Source organism: Meleagris gallopavo, chromosome 19 (genome assembly GCF_000146605.3).
Source record: "Meleagris gallopavo isolate NT-WF06-2002-E0010 breed Aviagen turkey brand Nicholas breeding stock chromosome 19, Turkey_5.1, whole genome shotgun sequence".
Lineage (NCBI taxonomy): Eukaryota > Metazoa > Chordata > Aves > Galliformes > Phasianidae > Meleagris > Meleagris gallopavo.
The window spans coordinates 5,632,632-5,644,801 of record NC_015029.2 but is presented as its reverse complement, the minus strand read 5'-3'; the positions used below and the strand labels follow the sequence as shown (position 1 = coordinate 5,644,801).

The following is a 12,170-nucleotide window of genomic DNA, read 5'->3' as shown; positions in this document are numbered from 1 at the left end:
TTCGCCCTCGCCTCGGCGCCGGGATCCAAGTCGGTTCTTCGCGTGCGGGGAGAGAAAGGGAAGGAAGCCTCGCCGAGGGGCAGCGACCCCCGCCCGCCCTCCGCTCGGCGCCGGCGGAGCCATGAGCTGGGGCACGGAGCTGTGGGTGAGCCGGGGTGGGGGGGAGCGTGCCGGGACCGCGCGGAAATTACCGATAAAACAAACGAGCCCCGGGCGCGGAGCCGCCCCGCGGTGCGGAGGAGGGTCGGGCTGCTGCTTTATTTTTTCGGCGTGTGCGCGGTTCGGAGGTGGGTCCGGTTTGAGGAGGGAGCGGCGGTGCGGGGCGGACCGCGGGGAGCGGAGCGGAGCGGAGCGGGCGGTGATGCCGGGCTGCGTGCGGAGTTGGGAGAGGCAGAAGGGAAACACGGGCTCGGTCACAAAGAGGACGCGGTGCAGCCATGTTTGGCAGCGGGGCGAACCGCCATGGCGCTGCGGGACCCGGTTTTGGGCTGTCTGTAGGCACGGCCGTGTTATTTGTGCTAATCGCAGCCCTGCCCGCTCGGTTGGACAGTTAAACGAGCGTCCCGCTTTGCTGTGACGTCGTAGTGGTGTTACAGTCAGAAATATACAGCGACCTGAGCACAGGATGCTTGCTGGGGGGTCATCCCGTGTTTGTCCGCGGTGCTACAGAACGATGGAGTGCCGTAGCGATGCTGCTTTGATTCGTTTCGTTAAACAGCTCTGCTGCACGGGGAGATCCGTAGCTGGCATTGCTGTCTCTGCGTGCTCTGTGGGGAGGTTAATTAGTCGGAATGACTCGCTGGAATCATTTTGATGCAAGAGAATAAACGTGGAGTTCTCGAGGTGGGCTTAGCGTCTGCTTCTGCCTTCTTAGCAGTGTAGGCGATGCTGAGATGGTTCTGCACAAGATCGAGGAAAGAAGTGCTTATGCATGGTTCGTTGTAATCTCTGCAGGTGTGTGCAGTTGTGTGTTTGTAACGATTTTTTTTCCCTAAAGTTTAACTGGTGAAATCCTGTCTTTGCTATCTTCGGCACCGACATTTCTTGTGTCCTCAGCATAGCTTGAGAAGTGTAGCAGGTTACTGAGGAGAAAAACACAGCAACCAGGTGCAGTGAGGCTGGATATCACTCTGGCAGGACTCGTTGTGTGCTACGTTGGGCAGAGCTTTGTCAATGAATCGCTTTCCAGTGCTGTGGGTATCTGGGGCAGAACGCTGGCATCCTGCTCTGAGCCCCCCCCCCCTTTCCTGGGGAAAGGAACCACACAACCAGCTTGGATTTAATGCATACCACCACCTTTGGTTAGTCCTGGTGTTTCTGAAACAAAATTGGATTTCTATTAGCCTTAAAACTTAGTATTTGTTTTAAGTAGTCATGTGTTGGTTGTACAAACAGGTGTCATGAATTAAAAATGCCCATTGCAGGGTGTGACTGGTGTAGGATTTGTTATGGCCGTTTGATGGAGTGGAAGTTGGGGTGGTAACAGGTGTTTCTAATTGTCGTTTAGAAACTTAATGTCTGCAGGAGGATTGGTGGTGTTTTGCCAGGGTTGTGTTGCAGGGTGAGGTGCCCACCTAGCAGGCTGAGCACATGGTCACGGGTCACTCCTGCAGTGTAACAAAGGAGAAGCAAAATCAAGGTTGCTCTTTAGAGAAAGCAGAATGTTAACGTGTGTGGATTTCTGTTTGTTCCTATGGGGGGAAAGGAAAGGGAAGCTGCTTGCAGAAAGAAGCCTCAGAAGCAATGAAATCCATTTGTCAAGATGTAAGTGACTCCCAAGAGAGTGCTGTAGCCCTGCGCTGTGTTGCGAGGATATTTTGTTTCTCCAGGTTGCAAATTGTATTGCAAAATTCCTAATCCTATTTCATTCGACTCTAGACTTCTGTTCTGAGTTTCATTTATGAGCTTCACCCATAACCAGCAGAATTATTAGAGGTACCAGGGCAACATTTGGATCCAGTGTGAGCATAAATGCTCAGGATGATGAGATCATCTGTGGCCTCCGAGCAGTCGGGTGTCACAGAGCAAAGCCTGAAGGTCTCATATAACAGCCTGAGTTGTCTGTGTGTGTGGCAGTGGCTGGAGCTGCTGTGCTGCTCCGTGTGCCCAGAGCCTGCGCAGCTTTCTGGCCATTGCACTGAAAACATATGGAATCCAGGGGGAGGAGTGGTGGGTGAAGGGCGAAGTGTGGTCATAGGACTGAAACCTTTTGTTTTCTGCTCCAGTTCAAGAGTAGCTGTAAGGGCTGGCAGCTGGGGGTTGGAAGACTGGTTTTGTGTTTGATTCTTATAATTTACAGTGTTTTCTAAATGTTTATGTTAACATGGCAAGTAAAGATTACGTATGGGTGGGTATATAGATGCAACTTGTAGCTTCAGTTAGCTGCACTTTGGGGTCAGCAGGCTCTGAAAGCATTCTCGGATCTTTCTCCCTCTTTTTAGGTACTAAGGAAGAACAGGGATACCAGAGTGTCACACAGCTACTCTGAAGGGTGCTTTAGCTAGTAAAGTGCTACTGTATTCTCCTGGACTTCCTAGCAGGGTTCTCTCCTGTGGGATGAAGTGAGTGGTAGGAAATACATAGCAAGTTATAACTAACCTCAGTGCTTCTACTCCTTGTCTTGAGTGGGAAGAGTTGTGGCCGTGTGTTGAAGGGAATTAAGTTCCTTGATGATAAGTTTTGGTACAGTTTGTAATGTAGAGGAGGTACGTGTAAGTTTGTGCTGAAGTGGTCCAGGAGAACCTGTGGCTCCTCTGAGCGCTGTCACAGCACAACAAGCGCAGGCAGTGATGTCATTAAACATGGGAAGGTTCATCCTTTTTGTTATGAGCGTTTCAGAGATGCAGATGCCGTAAGGTGATGGGTTCCTCTCCCCCTTCCCTCTGTGTCCAATATAAAGTTAATAATAATAAAAAAAGATTAAGTGGGGGGGGGATGTGATTGAATTGGTTTTCCTTGACCTTTGTGTGGCTGGGTGTCTGCTAACAGCTGTCACTGTCCTTTCAGTCTGGAGAAGGTGAGTATTTCTGTTTGCAGAGGGTGAATTTGCTGCCCTTGCGCAAGGAGCGGTGTTGGCCAACTCCTCACATGATGGGTACTTTGGGGAATGTGCCTTTTGTTTGCACTATTCCAGTATGCTTCAGTATGGAAAAAAACTACAGCTTGTGCGTATGGCAACTTTTGCTGTCTAAAGTCATTCCACTTGCAAATGTGGATTGTATCTAAAGTAAACTATAAACGATTTAGAAAATGATGTTCTTTTCCACATTAATAATAACATCTTCATTCATGGTATGGAAAGAAGTGGATTCCTGCAGACCCTGTTTCTGTGAGCTATTCCTCCTTGTCAGACAATGTAACAGAGGTGCAGCTCTGAGAACTCAATGCTTCCTGCGTGGAACTGATGGATCATTCCCACTCTCAGTCCTTGCATGCCTAATTCATCGGCAGCATTTGTGTTTCAGCAGCTGTGATCCTGAATTTTCACTGAATGTAGTATTGTTCTCTAGTGGCATTGTAATATTTATAGCACGTAGGTGATGCTTACAGTGATGAGTCACATTCTGAATCTATCTGGAGTTCTTAGGGTTGTGACCTCGATGGCATCACAGAGTAGTTATCTGGGCACTGCAGTCAAACGTCATCTTAAATTTTAAATGAAGGCTCTGCTCTTGTCAGCGTGTTCCCTAGAGGGAAACACTGAATCACTGAAAGGAGAGGCTCTGCAGAGCTGGATCTGTGTTTGAGCTATTAACTTTTTTTCCCCCCTAAATCTAGTTTCATTGCAAACACCCTTATAGTTGGGTGCAGAGAATGAGAATCTGTCTCGTGGTCCCCTGGTTACCAGAGCTCTTGGGTTTGGCTGTTAACCCCTTACTCTCTCTGAGTGCAAGGAAAAGCATCCAAAGTGATAGGACCAGGAGTATTACTGCCTGCTGAATCACTAATTCTCTCTGACATCTGGGAGTTTTCTTCATAAGGTCATGGAGCTACCCTTGGAAGGCTGTTGGATGGGTTGTTTGCGAGGTGGAAAATCTGTGGCGATGGCAAATGCTTTCCTGAGCAGTGAGTTTTATTGTGAGCTGACTTTTACAATGTATTTGACATCATTCAGACAACCAGAGGCAGAAACTTGGTGTCTCCTTGCTCTCTTTGCATTTCAGTAGACGTTTTTTTTTTTCCTATTTAGCAACATGTTAATTAAAACATCTTACAGTTGGAAGAGGCTGAATTTCACCTGCAGAAGTGGCTGGGTGACAGCATAGGGCACCATGAAAGTAAACAGGTTGGGGGGAAAAAAAATGAGGTCAGCGTAAAATCATCATGTTTATAATTTGGGCTTCCAGGCACTGTGAGTAGAGCAGCTCTGTTTGAGTTCCTGAGGGTCTTGGATGTGTGAATATCTGAGTAATTTCATTTACAATTCTGCTCTGCTTTAAGAAAGGATCGCTATAATTCTGTCACTGCCTCTTCTTGTCTTTTCTACCCATTCATTAAGGAACAGATTTACAATCCTTCAGCATGAGTCAAGGCTGCAGAATACTTTTTGTTGTTCCTTCTTTCCCCTTCTAGTCACTGAATCTTCCCATTTGCAGCACAGCCACCCAAGGTCCCCCGCTCCCTTCAACCATGTGGGAAGGCAGGCGAAGATGAGACAGTGTTTTTCTGGACTCCTTGCAGCTCATTAATGTTACTCATGTTGTGAAACATTCCTTTAAAGCAGGATTTCAAAAGCCATGCTCCACATGAGAGTAGGAGCCACTGCTGGACTGCAACGTAATAATGCACTTTATTGCCTTTGTTGATTGCTGGAAAGGTAACCTGCTAATGAATTTTTGGAAACTCACTTTCATCCTGTCTGAAATAATGCTTCTGACATTAGTTATACATTGAATCTGATCCAGCTACCCAAATGCAATGCTCTGTTGAGTTTCCTTAGCATTCATATAAATATTTTAACATAACTTCCCCCTTCAATGTAACCTTACGTTTCTCAGATGAAACATCTCTACTTCCTTCCATCCCTGGCGACCCTGCTTTTCTTTTTCACACTTTTTATTTTAGCACTGAGCTAGTTAGGTTGGTGAGAGGAAAAACACTGTTGTCTCTTGACATACTGCAGCCTTTGTTCTTCTTTGCAAGCAGTGGCTTTGGCTCTGAAGTAGAAAATGGAGAAAAAGTAGTGTGCATGTCTAGATGGGGTTTCTAGATTACTTGTAGTATAGAGCAGTGCAGTTAAGGTGTAGGAAGGAAATGCTGATTATTCAGGGTTCATTGCTGAAGCAGCCATGCATGTTGCAAAGCCAACAGAAGCAGCTTTACTGCAGTGCTGTCCTCTTTCATGTGGGGAAGACACAACCTGTTGCAGAAATAACCAAGAGAACCAATCTCCCAACCACCCTTAGAAACTGAGGGGAAGGCATGAATCTTGAAATGCCCGGTATAAAAGAGTGATCCCCTGTGAGCTACAGAGTCCTGCAGACAGCCTGCTGTCCTAAAGAAATGCTGTAGAGGTTTATTGTTGTTGCTGTCACGGAAATAACTTCTTATTGCAAGCACGCGTTGTCTGGCCATTTGGTGTTAAGTATTCAAATGTTTCTGCTTTGTACCCAAAAAGAAGAGAATAAAGTCCTTAAATTCTTCCCTCTTGGTGAGGTGGGTGAGTACCATTGGTGATAGGTGCGTGGTTGGACTGGATGATCTTGAAGGTCTTTTCCGACCTTGTGATGCTGTGGGTGTGAGTGCCGCTCTGTGTCCGAAGGGAAGGGACGTGGGTAGTGTTTGCCATTACCCCTTTGAACAGCAGCTACAATTTGTCTCATGAATTATTCATTTTGGAGAGGAGAATTTTACTTTCATTGCACTGTCTGCGGATGTGCAATGAGGGATTATTATCTAGGTGACGGGAGGATGTTCATCTTGCAGAGGAGTTTTCTCTCAGCCCACGTCTTAGCCAGTTGGTAGCTCTTTTTATTTTTGTTTTATTTTCTGTTGAGCTCTTCTATTTTCTGCTGTGCAAAGCTGGCTTGCTCAGACTGTAGTTTGCTCTACGCCTGCCTCGCGTTTCTTGTATCTAGATTAGCCAGGATTTTTTTAGCTGTTAATAGGGCTGGTGTACTGCCCATAGTAAGTGCAATACCTCTTCAGTACTGGAAAGCTGTATTGCTCCTATCCATTGGAGGAAGGCTTAGAAATTTGTTGAGTAAATCTGCCCGGATTAGGCAAACGTGCAAGTCTTTGGGGAATGCCTCTTTGCGAGTGCTGGGTGAAGGCATCAGAAGTTGCGGTGTGCCTGAGCACGTTTTGGTTTGGGAGTGCTCTGTGCAGAACAGGGCAATGCCACAGCCTGATAAACAGCTGAGTGAGCCTCTGGCCTCTCCTCCCAGAGTAAAGGCAGCTGTGGGAGAACAGCCTGCATCAGTGAGTTGGGAGGTGGTGGGCTGCAGCAAGGAGGGAACAGAAAGCATGGCTGCACTGTGTCACAGCAAGGCTCCATCTGGCCAGGCAGGGCTTCCTCATAACAGCCATCACAGCAGTGTGGGAGCTGAGCAGAATGGGAGAGTGTGTGTCTTGCTGTGTTCACCCAAGGGTGAGGATAAAGGAAGAGGTGCTGTGAACAGAGGGGAAGCTCCTCAGTGTTTGGGTCTGTAGGTGGTGGGGATGGAGGTGTGGAGCTCTGCCTGAGAACGGATCACAGGAACCTGCAGCTGCTTGCTTAGGGGCTGTGGGTCAGCAAAGTAGTGTGCCAAGGATGGTGGGAGTGGGGTTGGTTGAGGAGAGGCAATTTGAATTGGTGATATGCTTGGTTCTGATGTGAGCTTGGGGAGGATGAGAGAGCTGGGGCTAACAGATAAAAAGAAATAGCAGGAATGAGCTCAGGAGGAGAAAGGGAATTTTAGCCAGAAGACAAATCAGGAGATAATTTACCTAATGAGCATGTGGGGATAGCAGGGTTGGACTCTGGGTGGGACCTGAAATGCTGGCTGAGATTGCACACCCTGTCTGCCAGCAAGTTGCAATGAGAGCGATGTGTTAGGAATGGCAAATCAAGAGTATGCTGGAATCAAGATAAAGGGATGGGAAGGAAGGAATGGGGCAAAGGATAAACAGAAGAGGAGAAATAAGAAAGAATAGTGAAGAAACCTAGCAGCTGTTTTTGCATGTTTGGTTTCGCAGCATTACTACTTTCATGTGGCTTTTTCCATGTAGTGTTTCAGAGGAGTTGACGTACTGGTTTGAACGTCTGCACGCTGATTTCTGTGGTTGCATTTTGCATCTTTACTCACTGTGGAGGAATACCTGAGTGAGAGCTGTAACCAGGACCCTGTGCACTGCTGGTTTTCATCCATTTCTGTGCAGAAAGCTCTGAGGAATCGTCTAGCAAATTGGTTTATAATACTTTCAGACAACATTTTTCACTGCATGATGTTCTTCTCTTATGCAGAAAATTCTGCTTGAATGCACTTCTGCTGTATTTACAAAAAGAAAAAATGATTGACACGCAGCAGTGAGTGAATGCATGTGTGTTTTCACAGACAAAAGTGAAATGAGGAAGGGAAATATTTCTTGCCCTCCTGAGGACTGCTGATCTCTCAAATGTGGGGGCTTATAGGAGTGGCATTCATTAAGAGTGTGCAACTGAGATTTTGGTGAAGGAAAAGGAAAACTGGCTGTGGACAAACTGACTGGTGATAGAGTGCTGCACAAGTGCCTTTTCACCTCCCTGCCTGCCTCCCCAGTGTAACAGTGGGAGGTATTTTGTCCGTGTGCTGTCACAGGAAGGCATAACAAGAAGGGTGAGAGCAGAGATTTGTGTGCTGGTCAGGAGCCTCTGTTTCCCTACAACCCCAACGTGTGAAACAACCATTTTTCAGATGCTTTCTGCTGTTCTTGATATAGAAACGTCGCAAAACTGTGCAGCAAAGCTTTACTTCAGTTTTTCATATGCAAAAAAAAATCAACAAACCACCAACCAAGCCTTGTTTCAGCAGTGTATGTATGGGCTAGCAATTTCAGTGCTACTTTTCATGCCAGCAGCTGATCATAAAGCTGTGGAGGGTTGTGTTGGAGGACAGTCGCCGAGGTAGAGGTGTGTGCTTTACAACATGTGCTGGGCAAGCCTTTAGGCTGTGTGAATGTGCATCACATGAGACGTGTGACTCGGCTCCTATTTAAATCAGCACCCTGGGGATTTACAGCCTTATTTTTGGAATGGGGGGTAAAGGGTTGAAACCTAGCTATTTAAAGACAAAATAATGCTTCTGAGACGCGGGGAAGCAGCCCAGCAAACGAGCCTGGAAGCGTGAATGCGTTGCTGGTGCAGCACTGAGTGCCTCTGCACCTCCTCTTCTGCATAACTGCGGGCTGTTCCCCTTTTCCCACTTTGGCTTCTGCTCTGATGCTTGTCTGCGTCATCCTAATAGCAGTATTATATATGAAATTGTTGAAAGCTCCTTTCCCAGAGCTTCAGTGTGACTGGCATGAAATTATCTTGAAATAGGAAAGCTGTAATTATTATAAGGAGCCAATTTTTTGCAAGAAATGTGCTGATGTGAAACGCATACACCTAATTTAGGGAGGTTTTGGAGGCTGGATTATTGATGCTCTTTGAAAATAGTTAGTCTGGAGTAGAAAGCTTGTATATAATAGTGCCAGCCATTAGTGGTTGTGGGAGTGTGTTGGATTGTTGCAGCCAACAAAACCCTTTTCTAGGCTAAACAATACAAATAGGTTTCTCCTGGTTATTAGCAGTTATTTGAAACGCTTGATGGTTGGGAAGGACATGTCAGAGTTGTGCTGCATTCACACAAGGTCAGCAGACTTTTCCTTTATATGCATGGGAGCCATCCGTAACGTATACGTGTTCATGTTGACTTAAGCATCAGAGCTGTTGTTGGCTTGGTGTAGTTATCTTTTGTGGTTTGTGTGTGGGTCAATCTCTAGGAACAAAACAAACCTGGAATATTGATGAGGCAGTAAGAGCTACAACCCCTGCTTCTCAGAGAGCCAAGAGTTTTGGTTCTTGTTTGGTTTTTCAAGCGTCAAAATAGTGGAAATTCAGAACACTGCTTTAAAATCAGAATTGTTCTTTCTTCAGAACACATTGGAGCACGCAGTGTTTGGAAGCTGCTGGCCAGTGGAGCAATGTTGATTTCCCTCTGGGGGCAAGGCGTTCATCCAACCTTCCCAGCAGGGGGTGAGATTGATTCCTTAATCAGAATAGCAACAATCCATTCTGAAGCTTCCTCAAGGTATTAGGGCTAAATTAAACAGTCTGGGACTCGTGTGTAAGCCCTAATGCACTTTGAGAAGCTTTCTGGGATAAGGAGAATTTTGAAAATAATCAGAAAATGAACCCAAAACAAAAAGGCCGCAGGCACAAATCACCCTTACGGAAGAGAACTGATATGTTTCCTTTGTGTGGTGCTGTGCTTAATGCTCAGATTCTCTTAGGGAAGAAAAGGGAAAAAAAAATCCATGAACTACATAGCTCTATTCATTGTCTCCTTTTTGTATGTGTTCCATAGTCATTCCAAAAATAGATGTGGTCACAAATCTTAAATTAATAGAACTAAGCATCTTAAAGCAAGGAAATATTGTGCTGGGATTTCTTTCTTTGCTTATTTTTCAGCAGTTGCTACTTATTCTTATCTGTCCCTATCCATATTGTATTTGTCTTAATTCTGCATTTGAAGATGATGTTTACTTGTGTGCATTTACAGAGTCTACAATTACATGAGTCTTTTGAGGATAAAAATGTCACGAGTGCATTCAGCTTTTCTGGAAATGCTGTCATTAGCTTGGAGGAGGAATGAAATAATACGACTGAGTTTTATTCTGTATATTAAGTGTTCGTAAGTAAGAATTAACTATAATGCGTGAGTAACCTTGTTGAATGAACAAACTAGTAATTACGAGTGTCATTTCTGTACATGAGAGCTCAAACAACAATAAAAGGAGGGGGGTGGGAGTAGGCCACATGACATTTCTTCTGTCTTCCTCTCTTCTTACTGACTTTGTCTCAGTCTGCACGCCAAATTAGGTAAACAGTAATTTTCCATCCTACAGCATATTGAGGTCTTTTCCATAAAAGAACAAATGCATCCAGGGGTGCTGAGAGCTTGACAAAGATTTCACTATTTTCATTGACTCTGTGAATCCTGCCTGTGGATGCAGCAGGAAGCTCTCAGTGGAAGTTGGCAGATGCTCTTTTCCAATAGACGTGTATTGGTCTTCCACTGAGCCGAGGTTTGGAGATGCTCTCTGAAGGTATTCTACCGTAACATCAACTTCTTTGGCCCTACCGGTTCAAGGCCCAACAGGTTGCATTTAGCTGCCAACATCCACTATTTGGGTTTAAACACTGAGATCTGTGGGGAAAATGAACGCTCAACAGTTTCAGGTGAACCAGAGCTGTAGCTTTCATGGAAGTGGAAGGTGGTGTCTGGATGGGCTCCTTGCCCTCCCAGTAGGAGGGGATGTGCTTCTCAAATTGTGAGAAGATCCCTTTCTTTCCCTCATCCCCTCTGTACGTAGGTAAGCATGGACTTGTTTTCCTCCTCTTCCCAACCATTCCTGCATCAGTTTGGTTCAGAGGCCAAGCTTTCTTTCCCTGCTTGGCAGATAAAACATCCAATAGATTCAAGTCGATATCCTCTCATATTTTTTTACATGATTCAACTGTTTATCAAGCAAATGGCCTATTTGTGTTACAAAATAGGTGGAGAATCATTGGGATGTTCAGGGAATCGTGCCCAGAAGCTCCAGTTGCTGTAGGAAGACCTGTTGCTCTAATCCATGCAGGGAAAGGCTGGGCAGGAGGATCCTGTTGTTCTTCTGCAGTCAAGGGCGTTTCTTCTGTGCTCTTGTGCTTTTCAGTTCAACAGGCAAAATGGCTTCAAAAGGTAGGGGATGAAAGCTGAAGTAAGGAGAGCATGCCTATGAGGATTTCCTTCAGCCCAAACAGAGAAGTTACTCCTGTAACTTCAATTATTTGAGCACAGGTAGGAGCTAAATGCCTGGTCTTCTTATTTATGCACCCGTTGTCTGTTTGCATTATTGGTCAGTGCCTTTTTTTTGGAAGTTAATAAGAAATGCAGGTCATCATGCTTAGTTTAGTATCGCTGACTCTGTTCTCTGAACATCTGTCACTGTTTGCATCGGTGCCTGTGCAAGGCAGGGCAATGTTCAGAACCCCAGGTCTCATTTCAGGCATGTTTTTCTAAAGCATTTTTGTCCCTCGTATCCCCACTACAACTGCTGTCCAGTTCTACGTGCAGCTGTGTAACATTGCAGTTTTGAGCTCTGGTAAAGTAAATTTTTCTCTTTTCTGATGTTCTGAAGCAGTTCCAGTTATTCTGTTCCTATCTCATTATGTTCTGTTGTCTCCCTGTGCATCTTGTTTTCTGTGAGTACATTATTTCTTCTGATAGATGCTGTTTTTTTCTGTGTTTTTCTTGTGTTACTCATAAGATTAATCAAGTCACCGTGTACTTCAGAATTTGGAAGGTCTGTTTCCAAGAATGTTGACAGAAGTGTAGTGTGACAACATTGCAGGTTTGAAAGTCAGGGTCATGAAGTACCGTGCTTAGCAAAGAAGGGCATCTTAGAGGTGAATGGAATACGTCAATTGTCACAGAATTTGCAATAATAATACTCTAAATAGGACTCTAAAGCACTGGAGGGAGACTTGCTGATCCTAAGTTGCTACCAGGGTGCTGTAGGATCAATATGGGGAGACTTCTTATGCAGGAGCTGCTGATGTCCCTTGTTTGATGTGAAAAAGAAATCACAAGTGCACACCCACTGCATCGCTGTCACCTGCTGCCTTCTGTTTGAATGGGTGCTTGCTTGAAGTGCTGTGCTGTTCCAGAAGTCCACTTAATTTGATGAACACGGCAGCTGATGTTGTAGCCGTTGTGGCTGGAGATCCCATCCCTACTGTGCAACCCAAGCATCTGTGCGCCCTGCCTTGCAGGTGTGTGATGTGCATTAAAGGTGAGCAGGGTTGGAAGGATGCAGTGTGGAAGGAGGTGGAGCTGGCACGCAGGTCTGCAGTCTGTCCCACCTCCTGTCTCTCCCTGCCTGGGAAGCAAAGAATCATTTCTCTTGCACCTACTTTTGTTAAGAGAGGTTTCTTTTGTTTTCACGTTGTAAATTAGTTATTGTTC

General features: G+C 45.6%; 1 protein-coding gene across 1 annotated transcript in view; it reads left to right on the top strand.

The window, feature by feature from the left end:
- The first annotated feature begins 6 nt into the window (after positions 1-6).
- Positions 7-12,170, top strand: part of FNBP1 (formin binding protein 1) — an 87,057-nt gene continuing 74,893 nt past the window's right edge. The window contains exon 1 of the mRNA XM_031556199.1: positions 7-145. Within this exon, the coding sequence (XP_031412059.1) occupies positions 122-145 (24 nt within the window). The 5' untranslated portion in view covers positions 7-121. The remainder of the gene's footprint in view (positions 146-12,170) is intronic.